The sequence below is a fragment of the Littorina saxatilis genome, linkage group LG2 (assembly GCF_037325665.1).
Source record: "Littorina saxatilis isolate snail1 linkage group LG2, US_GU_Lsax_2.0, whole genome shotgun sequence".
In the NCBI taxonomy this organism is placed as follows: Eukaryota; Metazoa; Mollusca; class Gastropoda; order Littorinimorpha; family Littorinidae; genus Littorina; species Littorina saxatilis.
In genome coordinates this window covers 35,638,107-35,661,145 of record NC_090246.1, presented here as the reverse complement: position 1 = coordinate 35,661,145, position 23,039 = coordinate 35,638,107, and the positions used below count along the sequence as shown (strand labels likewise).

The window sequence follows — 23,039 nt, the reverse complement described above, 5'->3', positions numbered from 1 at the left end:
TAACTTTTACGTTATGTAGAGGTGACGATGTAGCTAGCCTTCAACCTTACGGCCTCCATCGCACCCTCGCCACCCTGGCACCACCCCGCACAAGTCAGACTGGGGCGGCCTGTTACAAAATATAACACCCTACTGTAACAACTAACAATATTCAAAAACACCAACCGAGCACAAGGAAATTATACAATTCCGAAATTATTCAAATACATAAGTCATGTCCGCGCATACAAAAGAAATGTTCAAGTTCACACAAAACTAGCAAAGTACCTCATCTTCCAATATGGCGGCATCCATACAACATTCCAAGTCATCCCGGCAATGTTTCCCGGTTCCAAGGTTGACATCAAAAGCAAGAGCAGGTTTTCTCATCCGAGAGCCCAGGTCGAATGACTTTCAATTGTCAGGCAGTTTACAATCACAACTCACAAAATCAGGCGGTTGCGATTATAACGCGAACAACTCGCACAGTTGTAAATTCACGTGCCGCGAACCCAGTTTGACCGTCCGTAGCTAACCATGGAATTTTACTGAACTGTTAAAAGTTTCCACTCTCAAAGTTAAACCACTCCTGACAACCTCTTTGTATTACAAAAAGCACTAGTTATATCCCTTCAACTATAAACACCATAACCGCCATTCATTACATCACCCCTTTCCCCGATTAAAAAAAAAATGTGAACCCAAAATGAACATTTTTTTTTTCAAAAACTGTACAAGTATAAGTATTCCAGTAACAAGAAAAAATTTTAAATACATAAAAAAAAAAATACATAGATTAATAAATAATCAAAGCATAAGGAAAACATTTATTAAATACTCTGTCCGTTCCCAAAGAGTGCAATCAGTTTACAACCAAAAGACAGTGCCATCCACCAAAAAAGTGACGAAAGCCACGAGGCTGTCCTTAAACATGAGCAACAATGGCAAGCATAATAAACCACACTTACGCCGCCGTGTAGATAATCACCCACTGTGTTAATCCACAACAGTTATACTCATGGACATTCAGCAATTTTCGCCTATTTCTGAATGCAATAACATTGACGTTCTTGGTACCAAAGATCGCCAATAAAGTTTGAGTAGCCCCCGCTAAACTCAATACAGTAAACCTCGACTACAACACAAAATGGTACTAGCATCAAAAATATCCAAACAAATTTTTCCAGCCAGATTAAATAAATAATCACAATGTGACAAAAAAAACAAGAACAAAATTAAATTAGTTCTTAATACATACACAGCATATCAACACTCACAGCACAAAAAGTATTGTCCTTGTTGATTGCAGAAAGTTTTTTCACTGTCCTTTCAACCATCATGTTCCATTCACTTCGTCAAGCGTGACAACACATCAGCCTCAAAATTCCTGACTCCAGGAATTGGCACTACTGTGAATGAATACTCTTGGAGAGACAGAGCCCATCGCAACAGTCGGCCGTTGGCAGTTTTGGACTGTCGTAAGTACATCAACGGTCTGTGATCAGTCTCAACAAAGAAATGTGAGCCAAACAAGTAGCGATGGAATTTGTCAACTGCCCACACCAACGCTAGGCACTCTCTCTCCACAGTAGAGTATCTGGTTTCTCTTTCCAGCAGTTTTCTGCTGGCATACAGAACTGGATGAAGGACGTCGTCATCATCAGGCTGCATCAGGGCTGCTCCAATCCCCGTGGAGGATGCATCCGACCGCACTGTGAACGGCCTGGAAAAGTCTGGCAATCTCACCAGTGGTTCAGACGACAAAATTTCTTTGACCCTGTCAAAAGCCATCTGACACTCTTTTGACCAACGAACTTTGTTTGGTTGGTTCTTCTTTGTGAGTTCTACCAGGGGGGACACAATAGACGCGAAGCTTGGGACATAGCGCCTATAGAAACTGATGAGCCCTACCAATGACCGGACTTGTTTCTTTGTGGTTGGGACAGAGACATTCAAGATTTTGGACACTTTGGAGGGAACTGGACGCATGCTACCCTCCCCAACTATGTGACCCAAAAACTCAATAGAGTCAAACCCTGCCTCTACTTTCGACGGTCTCACAGTCAACCCATGTTTTCCCAGTTCTGTCAACAGTCCGTCAAGTGCCTCTAGATGCTCACACCAGTCTTCTGTGGCTACAAGTACGTCATCAAAGAAATGAACAGATTTGAACCTATCCAGATCCAACATCTTCATCATCCTCGCGAAAGTACTTGGTGCTGTACTCATTCCGAACGGCATCTTCTTGAACTGATATAGACCTTGAGGGGTACGAAAAGCCGTTTTTGCTCGATCAGACTCTGCCATCGGAATTTGCCAATAGCCCTTAGCCAGATCAATCTTCGTGAAATGCTGCTTGCCCTGCAATGAAGCAAACAGAACTTCCGGATCCGGTATTGGCTCAGCGTCAAACTCCGTAATCTTATTGAGGTGTCTGAAATCGATGCAAAAACGAGTACTTCCGTCCTTCTTCTTGACTAGAACAATAGGAGACGAGAACGGAGAAATAGACGGCTCTATTACGTCTAGATCTAACATCTTTTTCACTTCTTCTTCAACCACTTTCTGAGACTCAAATGGTAACGGATACTGTTTCACATTGACCACAGCACCTTCAGGAATCCTCACCATATGCTGCACCAGGTCACAAGTACCAGGCAAATCCGTCATTTTGTCCTGATGCTTCTGAAACACCGCCTGCACTTTTTGTTTTGCCTGCATAGACAAGTCAGGACTATAGACCACATCATCTACATTCTCAGTCTGAACTGTGGGAACTGACTGTAGTTTGACTTTCTGAATGTCTACCTCCTCTACTGCACTGGACCCACTGATCACTCCCAATGAGGCAACAACTGGGTTCTGACCAACATCTTCATTCCTAGACACATACTCCCTGAGCAAGTTGACATGGTACACTTTCTCGATCCCAGGTGAAATTTCTACAACGTAATCACATTGATTCAGTCTTTTGATCACCTGAAATGGACCTCGCCAGCGTAGTATCATTTTGTTCTTCTCCTGGCAAGCTCGCCAATGTAAGAGATTTGAAATAAAGAAGATCCGTAGTTATCCTTATTAATCTCCTTCCAGATTCTTTATATGTGCACACACACACACACAGTCAATCATCTGACTCCCGCTCAGAAGTTTAGGAAAGCAGAGAGAAGATTAGAAGAATTTGTAGTCTTTCACCAACTCATTCTTTCCAAACAATAGCCAATGGTTTAATTAGAACATACAAATTGGTTTGTTTCTGACATAGCAAATATCAACTCATTCCTCAAATTCTCAAATACTTTCTTGCTTACAATAATCAATTCATGACCTTTTGAAACTCATTCATTCATTGTCCACGACCTTGTGAAACTCACTCATTCATTGTCAACGTCAGAACATATTTACAAGGACAAGAAAGCAAATAAACAAAACATAACTTTTACGTTATGTAGAGGTGACGATGTAGCTAGCCTTCAACCTTACGGCCTCCATCGCACCCTCGCCACCCTGGCACCACCCCGCACAAGTCAGACTGGGGCGGCCTGTTACAAAATATAACACCCTACTGTAACAACTAACAATATTCAAAAACACCAACCGAGCACAAGGAAATTATACAATTCCGAAATTATTCAAATACATAAGTCATGTCCGCGCATACAAAAGAAATGTTCAAGTTCACACAAAACTAGCAAAGTACCTCATCTTCCAATATGGCGGCATCCATACAACATTCCAAGTCATCCCGGCAATGTTTCCCGGTTCCAAGGTTGACATCAAAAGCAAGAGCAGGTTTTCTCATCCGAGAGCCCAGGTCGAATGACTTTCAATTGTCAGGCAGTTTACAATCACAACTCACAAAATCAGGCGGTTGCGATTATAACGCGAACAACTCGCACAGTTGTAAATTCACGTGCCGCGAACCCAGTTTGACCGTCCGTAGCTAACCATGGAATTTTACTGAACTGTTAAAAGTTTCCACTCTCAAAGTTAAACCACTCCTGACAACCTCTTTGTATTACAAAAAGCACTAGTTATATCCCTTCAACTATAAACACCATAACCGCCATTCATTACACCTAGAATCTTGTACTCAACGATCACAAATTGCATTCATCACGGACTTCACATTCGTGCAGAAAAAACCCACAGAGAAACGTTCAATGACAGAGATCAACGCATCACCAGATACAACAACTCTGGAACAACCATGACTTTGGGTTTACAGTTTTCTTCAACTTTTGTTCCTGTCTCCCCTCGCCAACCCAGCCAAAGTTCAAATGGACGCACAAGTACAATGAATATCAAATCTAATAATGTGTCCTGTTATGTGTCCAAGGAAGTTCTCCAAAGCTCTGACTAAAGTGGCAAGCACTGTAAGGAAACTTCAGGCTCGATTAAGGACAGTCTTCACAAACAAATGACTAATCATTAAAGAGGGACCCTTTATTCAAATGCCGTCTTAATGAGGCTTTGATCTGAGTGCATCAAACAATAACAGGCTACTTCACACCTCCAAGAGCCTTGCACTAAGCTCACTCATAAAGTTACAACTTACATAAATGACCACCTGTTTGCCAGCTACTGTCTCTCTTAAAAGAGGGGTGGCCTCACTTGAAAAAGATCAAAGACTAGCCTTTAGCACAGTTAAGCTTCACCGTTCTTCCTGGGTCGTGGACGACCCAGAGCCTCACAAAAGTGTCTCTATCTCTAAAACTATTGGGAGTTTTTGATTGAGACTCATGTAATCCTCCAACACCATAGAATCTTTACATCGACCAATTTTTAAAGGATTAATCTTAGTAAACAAACAAATCAACGATGATGTCATTTGAACTACACAGTCCGGATGTAAAGAAGACATTTTACGGTGTTTATCCCTATTCAGATGGCGTGGATTGTGTACGACCCATACTCTGCAAAGAGGCGGTAAAGAGTTTATCCCTATTTGGGTCAGTGGGTCGTGTATGACCATACTTTTGACATTGAATCCTTCCTTAGAAAGTATGGGTTGTACACGACCCACATCATCCGGACTGTGTAGTCCAAAGCGTGATCCGGTGAAGGTTAAGTGTGTTTACAATCTCCAGGTGTCTGATGGACATTTGCATTTCAGCTAAGTTAAAACGTTACGCAAAACCACAGTGACAGAAAACATTCCATTGACTTAGTAGCCAGTCTTGCACTTAGCTACATTTATATATATATGCCACAAATCATACCGACATTTATATATGTGCCACAAATCGTACAGTAGTTCAATGCAATTTACAATTATCCAGCACAAATAAAACAAGTCGCGTAAGGCAAAAATACAACATTTAGTCAAGCTGTCGTACTCACAGAATGAAACTGAACGCACTGCATTTTTTCACCAAGATCGTATACTCGTAGCATCGTCAGTCCATCGCTTGTGGCAAAGGCAGTGAAATTGACTTGCCAGAATAGCATGGTAGTGGATGCGCTGAGCAGGATAGCACGCTTTTCTGTATCTCTGTCCTTTTTAACTTTCTGAGCTTGTTTTTAATCCAAACATATCATATCTATATGTTTTTGGAATCAGGAACTGACAAGGAATAAGATGAAATTGTTTTTAAATCGAATTCGGAAATTTAATTTTAAACATAATTTTCATATTTTTAATTGTCAGAGCTTGTTTTTAATCTACACAACACACACACCACAGACACTACGACCCTCGTCTTGATTCCCCCTCTATGTTAAAACATTGACTAAATGTAACAAAAGAGGCCCTTGTTATGGCTCCGACAAAACCAGGTGCTACCGTACACCACCGACGAGGCCCTACCCCCCTCCACACCCAGCCAAGGGTTTTAAAATGGCAATCCACCAAATTTTAATAATCAAATCAACCCCTTTTATTAATTACAGTAATATTCATCTCACTGACAAACCATTTTATCCGTAAAACCAACTTTAAATGTCTGTGTTACATGTACTTTGGTGTTTCGCTGAGGTTTTAACCTTTATACCTGGCCCAGGCACTCACGCCGACTGCGCTGATAAAGGGACAAACCCCATTGGCTGACGGCTGGGTTGCAGTTGGAGTGCCTGGGTGTGTCTGGAAATGTATATATCTCTGTGTGAGTGAATGTGTTTGGTGTGTCACTGTGGCACAGCTTTTAGAACTGTAAATATAACATGACTTACGTGCTGTGTATATATCTGCTTTTAATCTCTCTGTACAAATCTGAATCATCTTTTTTAACCTTTGGTTTTAAAAAATAGCTCTAAAATTTTATCCCTTTTTATAAAAATTTCTTTGAAAAATAACCTTATTCTTTTAAAATCCCTTACCCCCAATGCTTTTGGAGACAACAAATAAAATTTTTATTGCGTAAAAAAAACCAACAACTGAAACTACTTAAAAAAAAAACAACACTTTTATCATCATCTCTCTCACCCACCCCGTCGTCATCCTCCCCTTGTCCTCACTTTTACCAGCCTCTTAGTCTTATCGTATCATGTTTTCATGTCCCTAAAAAGGAACATTTTACAGTGAGGACGTTAATGACCCTCTAGTTCACCATAACAAAAGAATGCAAAAGACACAAGTAAACAATTCTGTCTACATTATAGACCCATCAATTAAAATAAATGCAGCAAGAAGCACATCTGAATGTTTGACTCGCATCTGTAGAAATACACACACACACACACACACACAAATGATACTTTTTACTTGCACAAAGTGAATGAAGAAAAACTTTGAAGCACGTTCATGTAGATCATTAATTATTTCAACGTCACACTGGTGAAAATTTGCAGGAAATCACTCAGTTAACTCTCTTGGTGCTAGTTTTGTTGCCAGTCTCCCTTTTTTTCTTCTTTGGTATAAATTTCTTCCACAAGTACTGAAAGGTACGTTTTGCCACACACCGCGACCCATCAGCATTACATGCCTTTGCGTAGTCTTGATACACAACCGTTTTCTTTTTACCAGCAAGCTTTATGCCATGAGTTTCGGCATAAGTCTCAATGAAGACCACAACCTTTTGTTGCTGTTCAAGAGTCAGAGCATGCTTTGGCGCTTTGTTTTTGTTTCCATGTTGTCTTGGTGCGAGTCCATTTTCACGATAATGTTTGATCAAGTTGTCGAGCAAGTCTTTTCCAATGCCATGAATGTGCATGAACAGCGTCCGGCATATGTTGTATCCATGAAGCCTATACTGGCTCCTCACTTTCTTTCTCTCTGTGTTTGTATGACGTTTTTTGTTGCATGTCAATTCTTCAGTTTTTAGGGAAGCATTTATCTGAGATAATAACACAGCATCAAGTTCACGTTTCTCCAGCGAAAGATGATGCATCCGAAGCTCTAGCAATTTATCAGCTTTAAACCGTAGGTAGCAGGGTTGTCCTTCGTACAGCCGACAACTACAGGTTAAATCAGCAGACAGCTTCTTGTCAGGCTTCCCAGCATTGCTACTGAAACTCTCGTTTTCCTCGTCAGCAGGCGGGACTTGAGAATCTGTTGGGTTCAGCATTTCTGGGGGTTGAATAGTGCTGCCACGCTCATCTCCTGGAAAACAAATCAATGCAGATGGTAAATTTAAAAAATTGTAAAACAGCATACTACACACGCAATGCAATGATTGCTCATATGCCTGTAAGGCCAAAAAGAAAAATATGTCTGTTTCCGGTAACCCGACCGACCCTAAAGGTTTTTTTCGCTTTTCGCACCAAAAAAACAACAACAAAAAACAAACAAAAACGGGAGGTAATCGGTCGATGAGACTTCACAATCGAAGAGACTTACCTCCCGTTTCCGTCGTCACGCGAAAAAAACATGGCGGCCAATGACGCCGGGAAAAAAAACAACGTAAAAAGACGTTAACAAAACGTAAGAAAAAGGTGTGTTAAAAAAAACAAAAAAAACACCAACCGACCGACCCTATTTTTTTCGGCAATGTTACCGGAAACAGACATACACTCGACTCCACTTAGCTCGACCCCGCTTAGCTCGTCCGCCGTTTAGCTCGTCGCCATATTTTTTCCCCGGGCTGACGTCCTTCTTTGTATCTGTAAAATTAAGCTGGTTAGCTCGTCCGCCGGTTAGCTCGTCCGCCGCTTTGCTCGACCAAACTTTCCAGTCCCAAGGCATGGTGTGACGTCATTTACGCCGGATAGCTCGTCATAACGACATTGTGTCGTCAGCGATGACGTCTTCTGACAGGATGACAGTAACAAAAGAACGTTCCATAAACTGCCAGACTTTTCGAATTGAATGTCAAAGAAGAAAACATGCGCTGTTTATCTGATTTTGCTACTTTGTTTCAATTTTCTCCCACTTATTAGTAGGTACAATGTACACACAAAACTTTCTTTGTATGACTAATCAGAATAATGTTTGGACAATGACACCTGTCAATCATTTCTGGCATCCATCTGTCACTCAGTCCTAGACAAATGCCAATCGTTGGGTAGTCTCACAACGCAGAAAAGATGCAAACGAAACGAAAGGTGCAGGGTCTTTCCCTGAAAAGGAAAATGGAAGTTATTCAAATAATGGAGGACAATCCAAGCAAACTCCTAAAGACCATAGCAGACGATCTTGATATCCCACGAACGACGTTGTGTTTTGTGTGTGTGTGTATGTAAGCACGCAAATGAGTTAGTGCTTTTTTTGCGTGTGTGTTTGTGTGTGTTTAACTTTTTTCTGGCGCCGTGTTTACTTGGTTTTTCATTTAAAATTCTTCTCATTGGACTGCTTATTTTTGGATTTAATAAAAAAAAATCCCAAGAAATGTGCTTTCTGTTTCATGGTTTACATCTCTCTCTCTCTCTCTCTCTCTCTCTCTCTCTCTCTCTCTCTCTCTCTCTTCTGCCTATCTCTCTGTTATTTTCATAGTAACACATGTTACAAACCCAATATGCGAAACGAATATAAACTCTATCAACATCTTACCGAGTCTATGAACAGAAATTCGTCATTTGACCATTGCACATCATAGCTCCTACTCCATGGTGATGAAAGGATTACTTCTGGTTTGTAGACACGGTAAAATGTCATGTTGTGAACAAAGGGCTATTCGAGGATGATCTACTAGATTGATAGTTATCTCAGAACCTGATACACCCGTTTACAAGTGTTTATGTGCTTTTAATATTGGTCTGGACGAATTCGCCGGATAGCTCGTCGCAGCATATCCCCCAGGGAAATTGGACTCCGTTTACCTCGTCCGCTGCTTAGCTCGTCGGCCGGTTAGCTCGTCGCGAATTTTTCGGTCCCGAGAGGGACGAGCTAAGCGGAGACGACTGTATTTTTCTTTTTGGCCTAATGCATTAATGTTGTTCCCAGCCTCAGCTAGAGGACAAAGGTCAGTTTGCCCTGGGTTAAAAATATGTATGTGTATATAGGTCAAAATGTCCTGGTTTTGTGCTTGGCAGGAAAATTGATAATCAGAAGACCTACTAAAGTAAATGTAAAAAAAATCAGATGGTCTGCTGGCCATGGGTCAGTCCAATGGCAATGCATCATATCAAAATGTAAGCGTGGATGACCGAAGACCGAGGCCTTGGAACAACACTGTGCATCTAAACCAAACATAAAACTATATATACTGTAAGAATTCATGAGTAAAATAATAACTCTCAGTGTCTCACACACACATACACACCTGCACATCAAAACACATGACTGATAGTTCCTTGATACACAATCAGACCTAAAACACCTCTATCATACACACACATGTTTACAAACAAACACACACTATCATGCCTAACTCTCACAATCACATGAACATCAAAATCCCTGATAGCATGTAGATACACATTGAGACATAGAATACACAACATACGCCAACGTGAAGGCACACACGCAGAGAGAGAGAGAGAGAGACTCAGAGCACAGGCGGAAGGTATCGTTCACTGGACCACTGGTCCAGTGAACGATACCTTCCGCCTGTGCTCGATCAGAGCTCGGTTCTACTTGTCTCCAAAAACCCCCCAAAACCCGAAAACCCCATCAGAAATAAGAAAATTCGTCCTTAGATCGTGTTTTGTTACATAATTGTTTGCAATCATGACTTATATTTGCAACTTTCACCATTCATGGCTTTATTTTCGTGTTTGTGCGAGGATTTACGAAGGAGCGGAAGCACTAATCATATGACGTCATCAATACTTGTGCTTTCGAGAAACAAGAGTTACCTCCCTTGCATTGAAATTGTTGAATCGATTTCGTCGATAATCCGGCTCTCAACACAAATATAAGGGTGCATGTAGCATGAATCAGGCTTACCAGCCTGGCAGTCTTTACTTTTCACTTGCAAGTCCAATACTTCACTTTGAAGATAGATTTAGTTAGTCTAGATGGGGTTTTCAGGGGTTTTCGGAGGTTTTCGGAGGTTCATGGCCTCACCAGTTCCTCCAGGCTCTGCGACTGCAGTTGTGACTTTTTCACTCCCAGTCCTCAAGTCTGCTTCGTCTCTTCTCGAAGTATTGTGAAAATATTCTGTAATGACCTGTCGGATTGCTATTGATTCAAAGTCTACTGTGTCCATCATTTCCCCCCTGCCTGTAGCAGAAGACTGCGAGGCCGCCATGTTGTGGCCACTTTCCCGTTCGACTCGGTCTCAGCAGGTGAGAATTTACGAGAGTTGTAATCCGGTCTGACTAACTACTGCGCGACCACGCGCGACCTCAAACTAAAGCATTTACATGTAATAATTTTGTTGTTCTTGCAAAAGTGAAAGCACCGGATTTCTGTCAAAACCGATCATGTCAGTCAGACTTATAGAACATGCATGCGCGACCAAACTAAAGCATTTATAAGTTGGTTAGTTGGCTTCTGAGAGACCAGTCGAAGACCTATCCAACAAATTAGACTCCGTACAGCTAGTGATTCGTGAAGGCCTCTTCACTGTTTCCTATCTGACAGGGCGAACTATCACCCGCAATTAAAGAGTTAGTCTTTGCCGTTGCCGATCGATTTGTGTTTTGTGTGAATTCATTTTTCTTTAAACTGTAAGTGCGTGAAGCGAGGTTGAAGCGTGTCTATCTAATATCTTACAACAGCTGCAGGCGATTATCTGTCTGTCAAGTTCCTTATTTCCTTGATAGCAGACCGACCCCTTGGGTCCCGGTGTGACGTTTTCATCTTTCGCCGTGTTGATATTTCGCTTCTCGGCCTCGTTGATCTAGTATAAACTCTACACTAAACAAAAAAACACCCTTCGATAGTACGGATGAGCGACCTTGTGTACCTTACATTCATGGGGCCAAATTTGTCCAACCAATTTGTTTTATTTAACTTAGAAATTTGATTCATCCTAAAATGTTTTGCAAGTTCTTACACGTTTTCGAAGAATTCGATTTTGGGGGTGAAATCTATTGATTTTACCACCAATTTTCTTCACATGCAAGAAACTGACATGCTTTTCGTCCATAAATAATTTCACCTCTTAATTTTACCAGGAAACAACATTTCAGTCTTGAGTATATTATGTCGAGGGGGAAATATGTACACAGGCGAAAGATGAAATCGTGACTGACACCGGCCGGCGCAGAAGGTCGTTATGTAATGTGCCGCCGATACCCGTTTAGTGACGCTGATGGTGTCTATTATCCTTAGCGGATTATTATCCTTAGCGGATTATGACTTTATTCAGTTATTCTGCAGAAAAACAGAAATGCTGGAGAAAAACTGTTTGTTTCTGCAGCATTTCTGCATAATGTCATCTTTCGCCGAAGCAACGGGTTTTTCTGGGGCAAAACATTTTACTGCAGTAAAATTGAAATCAAGAATGCTGCAGTAAAACGGTGCTGTTGTTTTTTCTCCAGCATTTCGGTTTTTCTCCAGAATAACTGAATAATGTCATAATCCGCCAAGAGCCAGTACAAAATCACACCGTATAACCGGTTGATACGAAGAAACTACCCACGCTCCGGTTCAATCGATTTCAGCTCTCACGCGGCGGCAAAGCGAGGTGAGTTGCTCCACAAATTGCATCATAACTTTCACAAAAAGACATTTTATCGTATTATTGTTGTTTGCACTTTAGCATAAGAAGTATGCGTACCATATTCCAGAATTATTTTATTATTTAAATGCACTTGTAAAAGGGGAGCAGAGAATATTGACACATTTCAAGCGTTCTGCGCCAAAATGTTGACTTTTCATTGTTATTATGGAATATTTAATGCAAGTAAAAGATTATAGTCAACGGGAAAGTCAAGATTAATCAATTCTTGAAACATGAGTGTACTTGTTGGTCTTTGAAAAGTTGCAATTCGATTACATGTCAAGAAATCGCGTAGCAACCCTACAAATTGCCGGTTGATACTCTCACGCTCGGTAGCGTGAGACTCTCACGCAAAGTTTTTATTCTCTGGTTGAGACTCTCACGAATGATTTTTGCTTTATTTGAGCAAAAAAAACCAACAATTTACTCGTTTATGCAGGCAATCTTTGTTTGTCCGGTATTTTGCCACTGATTCCTGTTCTCTCTCCCCCCCCCCCCCCCACACACACACATATATACATGACCCCTCTCCCCATCATAGAGTTGTTATGATCCCTTTTCCCCTATTGTAGTTTCGGCAAACTCGGGGTGTACCGCCTCTTTACAGACAGTATGAGCTGTCATTCATACCCTAATACACCCTTGATAATGTAAATGTCCGAGAAAACCCACACTGTTGCAGATCCTCTGTTATTGGGGAAAACAAGGATCATGGTGATTTTCTTGACATGATTCACTTGAATTTCTGCTTGTTCATGATCAAAAACAATATTTAACTACATTTCTAACTGTATAAGAGGCATGTTTGGAAGTGGATTGTGGAGTAAATATGTAAACCTGAAATACATGAAGTAAATACTAATACTTTGGCTCGGCTCGTTGATTTCATTAGAAACTCTCCTACTCTTTGTCTTAGTGAAGTTAGTCAGGTCTCTGATCAGATCTTCGTCCTCGCTTGATTTCTTCTTCTTCCTCTTCTTCTTCTTCTTCTTCCGTGGTAGGACTGGGTTAAGTTCTCTCGAACGTTGAAAAGTCCTGCAGGTTGTCCATACACTTTTGGATTTCTGCCGTTCTGACCCAGTGACTGTGTAAAAAACATATCTCAGTGACGCAACATGCTCTCTCCAACCGCTGGTGTCACTCACGTCAGTTTCAATTAAAGTGACAATCACTTTGCCTTTGCCGACTCTGATTCTGAAACAGACCAGATCTGCAAGTCAATCAATGCTTTGTGGATGAATGCTGGCGGGACCCTGTCTGTCAAACTGAGAGAGAGAGAGAGAGAGAGAGAGAGAGAGAGAGAGAGAGAGAGAGAGAGAGAGACTGAGAGAGAGAGAGAGAGATAGAGAGAGATAGAGAGAGGTTTTAAACATTAAGAGACTACATAAGAGATTTTGCATCAAATCCAAACAGGTAAACTTTATTGCCGGCGACTTCAACAGTTGTGACCTTTGCACTTGTTTGCCCTCATTTCACCAATATGTCACAGTCCATACACGCAAGGAAAAAACTATTGATCTGTTGTATGGAAATGTACCTGATGCTTTCAAATCATTTGCACTGCCCCCCATTGGTAAATCTGATCATGATTCTGTCCATCTTGTCCCATCATACACACCCAAAATCAAATCTGGAAATGTTGTGAAGAAAACCGTGAAAGTGTGGTCTGAGGATAGCATTGAACAGCTGCGTGGATGTTATGAATGTACTGACTGGGATATGTTTTTAGAGTCTAGTGACAGTGTGAATGAAGCAGCGGATGTGATTACTGACTACATTACTTTCTGTGAAGATACAGTTATTCCAACCAAAACTGTCAAAATTTTCCCCAACAACAAGCCCTGGATAACGAAGTCGTTGAAGGCCACGCTCAATGAGAAGAAAATCGCCTTTCAATCTGGTGATAAAGACGAGCGTAGGCGTGTGCAGGCAAAACTTAGGAAAGAAATTTCAGAAGCAAAAAAAGCGTACAAAGAAAAGGTCGAAGAGCAGTTTCAGCAAGGGAATATCGCTGATGCGTGGAAAGGGTTGAAAACTCTGTCAGGTCAAACAAAACAGAAACCCAGTTGTACTCTCCCTTTAGAAGACCAACAAAACATGGCACAGGACCTGAATACGTTTTACTGCCGATTCGAACGCGACGATGTAGGGAGTGTTTTAGATGACACCATTTTAAACTTAAAAGAGAGAATTTCTGACGACGACGACTTCGAGATCGAGGGTGATGTGGTGCAGTCTGTTTTTCAGAAACTTAAGGTGCGTAAGGCTGTTGGTCCTGATGGTCTTGGGGGCAGGACCTTGAAGTGGTGTGCAGCACAGTTGTCTGTAGTTTTCAGTCAGCTTTTCACTTGGTCACTCAGGGACTGTATTGTTCCTGATGTGTGGAAAAAGTCAACCATCTGTCCCGTTCCTAAAAACAGTAGACCCAAACAGCTCAATGACTATCGTCCAGTTGCCCTCACTTCGGTAGTAATGAAATGTTTTGAACGCATCCTTCTGCCTCGTCTTCTCAACTGCACACAACCTTTCATGGACCCTTCTCAGTTTGCCTACAAGAAAAACAGAGGCACAGATGACGCCACACTCACACTTCTGCAACAAGCATATAGTCACTTAGAAAAACCTGGTTCCTTCGTCCGTATTCTATTTATAGACTTTTCATCTGCTTTCAACACAATACAACCTCACCTGCTTGTTCAAAAACTGCTTTCTTACAACGTCACTCCCAGACTCGTCCTTTGGATCACACAGTTTCTAGTGAACAGAACCCAGTCCGTCCGTTTCCATAGCGCACTTTCATCCATAGTTAGTACTTCTACTGGAGCCCCTCAGGGCACAGTATTGTCTCCAGTTCTGTTCACATTATACACTAACGATTGTCAAGGCACTGTTACGACCCCTCTTGTGAAATATTCTGACGATTCTGCCCTTGAAGACCTGTCTGACTCCGATTCTGTTTATTTTTCTGAAGTTCAAAATTTCAGCTCCTGGTGTAAAGATAACTATTTAGCCCTAAATGTGACAAAAACAAAAGAGCTAGTTATTGACTTTCGCAAAAACCCAGCTACAGTTTCAGATTTATACATAGATGGTGTGAAAGTTGAGCGAGTGACTGAATACAAATATCTCGGTACAGTCATTGACAACAAACTAAATTTCTCCTCAAACACTAAAGCTATCCACAAGAAGTGTCAGTCAAGAATCTACTGCTTACAAAAGCTCAGAAGTCTGAACATCAACAGCCGCATCCTCCAAACATTCTATACTTCATTCATTGAATCCATTCTCACTTTCTCTTTCATCTGCTGGTATGGAGGTCTGTGTGTGAAGAGTAAGAATGTGCTTGGGCGGGTGGTGAACACATGTGGTAAGATTGTGGGGGTGAGACAGGAAGGACTGACTGTGCTGTATGAACGACGTGTGGTGCGAAAGGCCCGCTGCATCATCCAGGATAGTAGTCATGTGCTCGCTCACCACTTTGAGGTCCTGCCCTCAGGACGTCGCCTCCGCACTCCCAGATTCCGCACGCTCAGAACTAAGAACAGTTTTATTCCAAAGTCAATTGGCTTTTTAAATACCTAAGTTAATTAAAACTAGTATGTGTGCCGGTGAACATATGCACTGATTTCTGTGATGAATATTTTTTATATTCTTTGATGTGCACCCTTATGCTGAGTGTGATAACCCTCGAATGACTAGTCCTGTGATAAATATTGTTCAATGACATATCTAGTCCTGTGATAATGATAGTTTTTAGCGGTAAACTTTTAGCTAAAGCTGACGGCAATTTACCTATTTGGAATCATGTTACTATTCCTGTTAGTGTACATATGCGTGCGCGAGTGTAGTATGCTTCGTATGGTATTTTTATCTGTTGTCTTATTATTTGTTTTGTCTTTTAATGTGCACCACACTGAAATTTCTCTGTATGAGATAATAAAGTATTCGTATTCGTATTCGTATTCGTAAACATGCTAAGACATGAAATATTCTCCGTTTTCCATTTGAAAAACTGCGTGAGAGTCGCAACCGAGTATGCGTGAGAGTCGCAACCTTTCAAAATAAAGCAAGCGTGAGAGTATCAACCGGCAATTTGTAGGGTTGCTACGCGATTTCTTGACGTGTAATCGAATTGCAACTTTTCAAAGACCAAAAAGTACACTCATGTTTCAAGAATTGATTAATCTTGACTTTCCCGTTGACTATAATATTTTACTTGCATTAAATATTCCATAATAACAATGAAAAGTCAACATTTTGCCGCCGCGTGAGAGCTGAAATCGAGTGAACCGGAGCGTGGGTAGTTTCTTCGTATCAACCGGTTATACGGTGTGAAAATACTGCAGAAAAAATGTAAACAGGTTTTCTGCAGTAAAACGTTCAACAGCACCGTTTTACTGCAGCATTCTTGATTTCAATTTTACTGCAGTAAAGTGTTTTGCTGCAGAAAAAAACGCTGCTTCTGCGAAAGATGACATTATTCAGATATGCTGCAGAAAAGAACGGTTTTTCTCCAGCATTTGTCTTTTCTGCAGAATAACTGAATAAAGTCATAATCCGCTAAGGATATTTTTCGTCTTACGGTTTGAAGTCTGTTCAGTGTTTCGGTTTTATCAGATTGGGAGATAATTGGAAAAGCAGCATGCAGTCTCCATGATGCTACTTTGATGTGACACAACTTGTAAACCCGTCAGCAAAGAAATATGTATCCACGTCGTTACTTATCACGGAAAAGTAGTACACGCACACACACACACACACACACACACACTCACACACACACACAGTACACTGACGCACACACCGTGCACACACGACACACACACACACACACACACACACACACACACACACACACACACACACACACACAAAGAAGAGAACTGAAACGAAAGCAAATCAAACTAACAAGACTGACAACACAGAAATATTTCTACGTCGATAATATGATAACATTTGCCAACCGTGACTAAATCATGGGAGATGGATAGGAGTGTGTCAGTGTGGGGAGGGCATACAAAAGTGAGAATGGTGGTGCCAGATTGTATGTGTGTGTGTGTGTGTGTGTGTGTGTGTGTGTGTGTGTGTGTGCCAGAGTGTGTGTGTGTGCCGCATTTTTAGAGAAAGAAAATGTGGGATGCGAAACTATGTATACTGACAAACGGGCCGCTTTCAGTTATTTCCGACAACGAAATGCAAACAAAATTGGAACGAACCCGTTGCCTTAGCCAACCTTTGTAGTAATTCTTGCCCAACGATATGCATTATATTAAAGTAAAACATGGTTGTAGGGGGTCTTTGATTGTTTCGAAAGAATATGATCACGCCAACTTTGGGCGCGAACGCCGCGCGGCAGCAGTTACTTTGGCTGGGGCGAACAAAATCTCGCCGTCGAACCGCCACGCCGCCGTCGCGTCGCGCATTTGGAAACACGCGTACGTTGCTTCCATAATTTCGATCGGATTTTCCCTTTTCGTCGCCGTCGCGTTGCTGTATTGAAACATACAGCTTAGTCTGTAACTTTTTTTTTCTGATTGAGTTTAAATTCTACTCAAGATAGCTGATAATCTTGGCCAGCACGGACTAATACCACCAAGTCTGTGGACGCGAATCACTGAGTCGCCAAAAGGGCACTAATTCAAGACTTGCAGTACACCGTGAATCAGCATAATTAAAGTATATGAAATGCTCCATAACAAAATGAACACAAGCTAAACCACGTGGATAGTGTATTTTACCCTTTCTGTTTTTTCTTGTTTCACACTCGAAAAGAGCAACATATTCCATTTTTTGCTGAGAAAAAAACACGAGCTATGACACTACCCTTTTGATTTTTTTCCCTCAGAACTGTGTAAACTACAAGTGTGTCCCCCTCCCCCCCCCTCCTTATACTCCCCCCCCCCGGGCCTCCCCCTGAGGGGATAGCCAAAGCTAATATTAGCGGCTACCATGCACCCTGCCCTTGAACAAGTTGTAAATTAAGAGATTTTGAACACGTTCATACGAGGTCGGTCCAGATTTTAGCTGTGGCAGACTTTTAATCCAAGTTGACGAATGAAAAACACGTCGTGTAACATAAAACCAATACCTTTTTGTACATTTTTAGGCCTTTCAAAATATAATTGAATACACAGGATTTTCCCCGAAAAGACACTGTTAGTCATTAACGAATGTTGGATGCATCAATTTCCTGCATCAGTTGAAACGATCCGCGTTCCGTAGCCACTCACTGCCTTCACAAAAAATACTGCCGAAGGAGAAACGCTTGAAAGGAATGGTGGCGCGTTGTCCGCCTTTGCCAACCACAGATGCAACAAGAAAAATGTTCATTCAAAATGAACAGCGTCGATGCAATGTCCACCAAAGATTTATTTTGGGAAGTGTTAAAAGGTTAGGGTCAAAAGTCAATGAACTGCATGTTGTGCTGGATGTATAAATTGTTTATTTCAGTCAATGCTTGCTATGAATTGATCAAACAGCCACAAGAAAAAACCAGTCGCGTAAGGCGAAATTACTACATTTAGTCAAGCTGTGGAATTCACAGAATGAAACTGAACGTAGTCCGCTGCTAGTGCAAAAGGCAGTGAAAGTGACGAGCCTGTTTGGCGCGGTAACGGTTGCGCTGTGCTTCATAGCACGCTTTACTGTAGCCTACCTCTCTTCGTTTTAACTTTCTGAGCGTGTTTTTAATCCAAACATATCATATCTATATGTTTTTGGAATCAGGAACCGACAAGGAATAAGATGAAATAGTTTTTAAAACGATTTCGGAAATTTAATTTTGATCATAATTTTTATATTTTTAATTTTCAGAGCTTGTTTTTAATCCAAATATAACATATTTATATGTTTTTGGAATCAGAAAAGGATGAAGAATAAGATGAACGTAAATTTGGATCGTTTTATAATTTATTTATTTTTTTACAATTTTCAGATTTTTAATGACCAAAGTCATTAATTAATTTTTAAGCCACCAAGCTGAAATGCAATACGGAAGTCCGGCCTTCGTCGAAAATTGCTTTGCCAAAATTTCAATCAATTTGATTGAAAAATGAGGGTGTGACAGTGCAGCCTCAACTTGTACAAAAAAGCCGGATATGACGTCATAAAAGACGTTTATAAAAAAAAAACCAAAAAAAACGTCCTGGAATATCATTCCCAGGAAGTCTCATGTCAAATTTCATAAAGATCGGTCCAGTAGTTTAGTCTGAATCGTTCTACACACACACACACAGACACACACACACACACACACACACACACACACACACACACACACACACACACACACACGCACATACACCAAGACCCTCGTCTCGATTCCCCCCTCTATGTTAAGACATTTAGTAAAAACTTTTTAATTTTAAAATAGAGCTTGTTTGAAACAGGTAGAAAGGAAGAGTTGATATTGCAATATCTGTACGTGGGAATGTGGTAAAAAGGATTGCTAAAAGTAGTAAGTCGGCCTCAGATCCATTTCAAATATTTATTGCAGAAAAACAAAATACAAATTAAAAACAAAACCACAGAACCATTACCAGGTGTCATAGGAATGTTTGAAAACAATAGTTTTAATTTTACACTGTAAATACAGGAATCAGAATTAAACACCTCAAATTGGCACATGCATAATGAATCACCTGGAATTGCAACAGGGAGATACTGAAGTAATTGGAAACAAACACTTGAAATTGACAGAGAAATAATTGAAAATATATTACTGACATGAGCGTACAATATTTTAATGGAAGTGCATTTTTAGCACGAAGCATCCGCAGGAGGATGCACTAACAATTACATAGTGCCACAAAATGTGTACGGACATTTCACAACCGTGCATTATTAGCACAGAACACATACATGGGGGCGCACAAAACATTATTGTACCATGATGATGATCGGGATTGTTGAAGATCTTTTCTTGTGCAAGGCGCCCCTGTATGACCGCAACTGATCCAACCGGCCGCATCTGAACAAACGACGTCGAAACGGCGCGAAACACGTCCTCTCGGTTGGTCTCGGATTGACTCGGCTCCTCTCGGTCTTTTTTTTTTGTGTGTCTTTTTTTCTTTTCCTTATGGTCGGAGTGGTATATTTATGTACATCTTAGATATAAAAAAACACACCCGAAAGCTGTGTTTAATCGTTTCGCGTAAATTGTACATTTTTTTTCAGCTTTGAAATTGTTTTGGCTTGGAGAGTCAGCGCGCTTTGGCTTGGAGACTAATTCTCCACAGGCACGTTCTTCCCAACCACAGATACCAGCGTCGTCCGCGACGCTGGAAACAAGAAACTTAGTCGATAAATATCGACAGGGGGCCGACTAATGGTTTAAATGTGAAATGTGTGTATAATAATGGGTGTGGGTCTGAAATGAAGTTAGGTAGTAGTTAACATTTGTTTTGAATAATTATTGGTATTTTGACAATGTGGGTAGCATGGAAATGTAAGCATTTGAATGTAAGTCTTAGGTACCATTGTACCCAGGAAGAGAGACGAGAGATAGGAGTAGGTTGCAATAGCTTTTGTGGACTTTGAGTTTTGTTTTTGGAAAGACATTGTAAAAGAAAAAGAAGACAATTACAGTAATGCAATATTTATTGTAAAAACCAACGATTGTACAAAGAACATGTGAGGCAACATTATGTCTATGATGGTGTGAAGAAAATTAGTTATGATTTATACTATTATTATTTAGACTTGAGACTGAATAGCAAAAGGCGAAGTGTATGTTTTGTGGTGTGAATTGAAACAAAATGAAAAGTGTAAATATCTGGGAAATTGTGGTTTAAAGACTTCGTTATTTCTTGATTGTTATTTACTATTATATTGAAGTGATATCCATGTGCGAAGTGCGGGTTGGAAGTTCGTGGGATACCTAAATACCTAAAAAGTACACACCATTGTACATGATGCATACAAAACGAAACAAATAGCAAGTTAGAAATCAAATACACACACACTCACCCAAACACACAAAGCAATGCGCACACGACACACCTTTAATCACAAATCCCATGACAGGCGCCGCAGGGCCGGACTACCGGGGGGGGGGGGGGGGGTTATGGGGTTTGCGCAACCCCCCCCCCCCCCCTGGCCTAAACATGTACCTCACTTATTTAAAACATTTTTTATTATTGTTTATTTTATGCCGTTTCATGCAAGGAGCGACCATTTTCCTATCTCAGAATATGACCTACCCATCAGCTTCAGGGGGCACATCCTCCTGGACCACCGCTGGCAACCACCACCCCCCTCCTCTTAGCCTAGTCCGGCCCTGGGCGGACCGGCGAAGCACAATCATGTGCACGCAAGTGTCAGTATGCCGATCGAAAAAGGTCTTCTTCCGTAGAGGACTCAAAGGAAGAGACCAGCGCAAAATCTATAGCTGTTTCAGTTTCAACAACTTCACAACTATGATGATTCGCACCTATGACTATGACGATTCGCACCTTATTATGCTGACGATTCGCACTTTTTCCTTGTGACGATTCGCACCTATCACTATGATGATTCGCACCTGATGCTGACGATTCGAACTTTTTCCTTGTGACGATTCGCACAAGTGCAAATCGTTAAAGTGCGAAACGGCGAAACGGTGCGAAACGTCTGTATGCCGTTCAGTGGAACGGGCCTTTTTTGGTTGTGCACCTTAGCGGCCCGGCAAAAAGATGGAAATTTAATCGACGATAATTTGATGTTATGATGAGATGTGTAAGGGCCAGACTCACTTGACTTTCACTCGAGGACATGATATAACGTGAGAAAATACTGAAAAAATACTAAAACAACAACTATATTACATGTAAATGCGAGGATCACTGTATGACAGAAACTATGATCCGCTCCGCCGCCTCGATCGCTAGCTCTTCGAAAATGGATCACAACTCCCTTATTTTTCATTTCTATAGTTTAAGACATGATACAACGCGAGAAAATACTATGAACATACTAGAAAAACTAAAAATTACATGTAAATGCTTTAGTTTCGGGGCGCGCGTGGTCGCGCAGTAATTAGTCAAACCCTTGTAAATCTGGGCTGACCAAGACTGCTTTCCAGTGCTATTTCTCCTCACTTTGGAGTGGTTTCCCTTGAAAACCAGCACATTTGACCGTCACAGAAGAAGAAAATACTCGGTGTCTTGTTCATTTCTGCAAGATTACTGTTGTGTCGCAGTTTCAGTGCACAGTGTAAAATGTACAGTGGTCTGTACAGGGAAAAACGTACTGTGGCTAAGGATTATCTGCTGCCCTGTGTATGATGCACGATGTGAAACGTGCATGAAATCCGAAACCGTGAAAGGTTTAATTTCCTGCAATGGTCAGTATTTTATTTCGTTATTTTCACTCAACAGAGTCAACTGAACATTTCAGTTTAGCACAGCAAGGCTGGTACATTTAAGAAGCAGGGGCGGATCCAGAGGGGGGGGAGGGAGGGGGGTGGTCCTGGGTTTCCAGACCCCCCCCCCCAGTCTAAAAATTACAAAAATAAAGAAAAATAATTAACAAACAAACAAAATTTAAATAAAGAAAAAATGATGGCTCAGATTGCACCAGATTGTTCTATTCCTTGACGGTCTTTATTTTCATAATGACGGTTTTGGAAATGGAAGGTAGTCGGGTAGTTTGTTCATTGTTGGCTCAGGTTGCACCAGTTCGGTCAATTTTCTTGTTTTGATCCAAATTTGTCTTCTTAAATTCACTCTTTGGAAGGTGTAGTACTAGTACTAGTATTAGGGGTAGTTTCTTGGCTCAGATTGTACCAGATTGATCCGTTTTCCTTAATTTTATCAACATTTTAGTTTTATAGGGGGGGGGGGATCGTGCCCCCGGGGACTTCGCGCCCCCGGGGGCTTTGCGCCCGCAACTAAACGCTTCATGTCGTAGATCTGTCCCGAAAGTAAATGTCCCTTAACACTATTGTGACTAGCACTGCCACGGCGTTAACGTCCTGCCTGCCCAAGCTTGCCACCAAGAATCACTTCCCAAAAATCAGTAACTGTAAAGAAATCTGTCTAGCAAGCTTGAATTAAGTCCAATCACCACCAAATTTTGTGTACTAATTCAAAAATG

At 41.2% G+C, this 23,039-nt stretch overlaps 3 protein-coding genes across 4 annotated transcripts in view; 2 read left to right on the top strand and 1 right to left on the bottom strand.

Moving 5' to 3' along the window:
- The window catches only part of LOC138958869 (uncharacterized), a 291,914-nt gene that overhangs the window by 263,348 nt on the left and 5,527 nt on the right, over window positions 1-23,039 (top strand). The gene's annotated exons all lie outside the window — the stretch shown is intronic.
- LOC138958868 (uncharacterized) lies at window positions 4,195-10,582 on the bottom strand. Its single transcript, XM_070330179.1, has 2 exons — window positions 10,364-10,582; window positions 4,195-7,519 (listed from the first exon to the last, which is right to left on the bottom strand). The coding sequence occupies exons 1-2, from the start codon at window positions 10,545-10,547 to the stop codon at window positions 6,777-6,779; spliced, it is 927 nt and encodes a 308-aa protein (XP_070186280.1). The 5' UTR covers window positions 10,548-10,582; the 3' UTR covers window positions 4,195-6,776.
- LOC138958862 (transmembrane protein 94-like) overlaps window positions 21,643-23,039 on the top strand; it is a 54,103-nt gene continuing 52,706 nt past the window's right edge. For both annotated transcript variants that reach the window (XM_070330166.1, XM_070330165.1), the window contains exon 1: window positions 21,643-22,287. In XM_070330166.1, the coding sequence (XP_070186267.1) occupies window positions 22,285-22,287 (3 nt within the window). In that variant the 5' untranslated portion in view covers window positions 21,643-22,284. The remainder of the gene's footprint in view (window positions 22,288-23,039) is intronic.

Coding starts and splice junctions, on each gene's coding strand:
- LOC138958868 (XM_070330179.1), bottom strand. CDS start 10,547: ATGGCGGCCTCGCAGTCTTCTGCTACAGGCAGGGGGGAAATGATGGAC. Junction 7,520..10,363: donor CGCAGAGCCTGGAGGAACTG/GTGAGGCCATGA, acceptor TTTGTTTTCCAG/GAGATGAGCGTGGCAGCACT.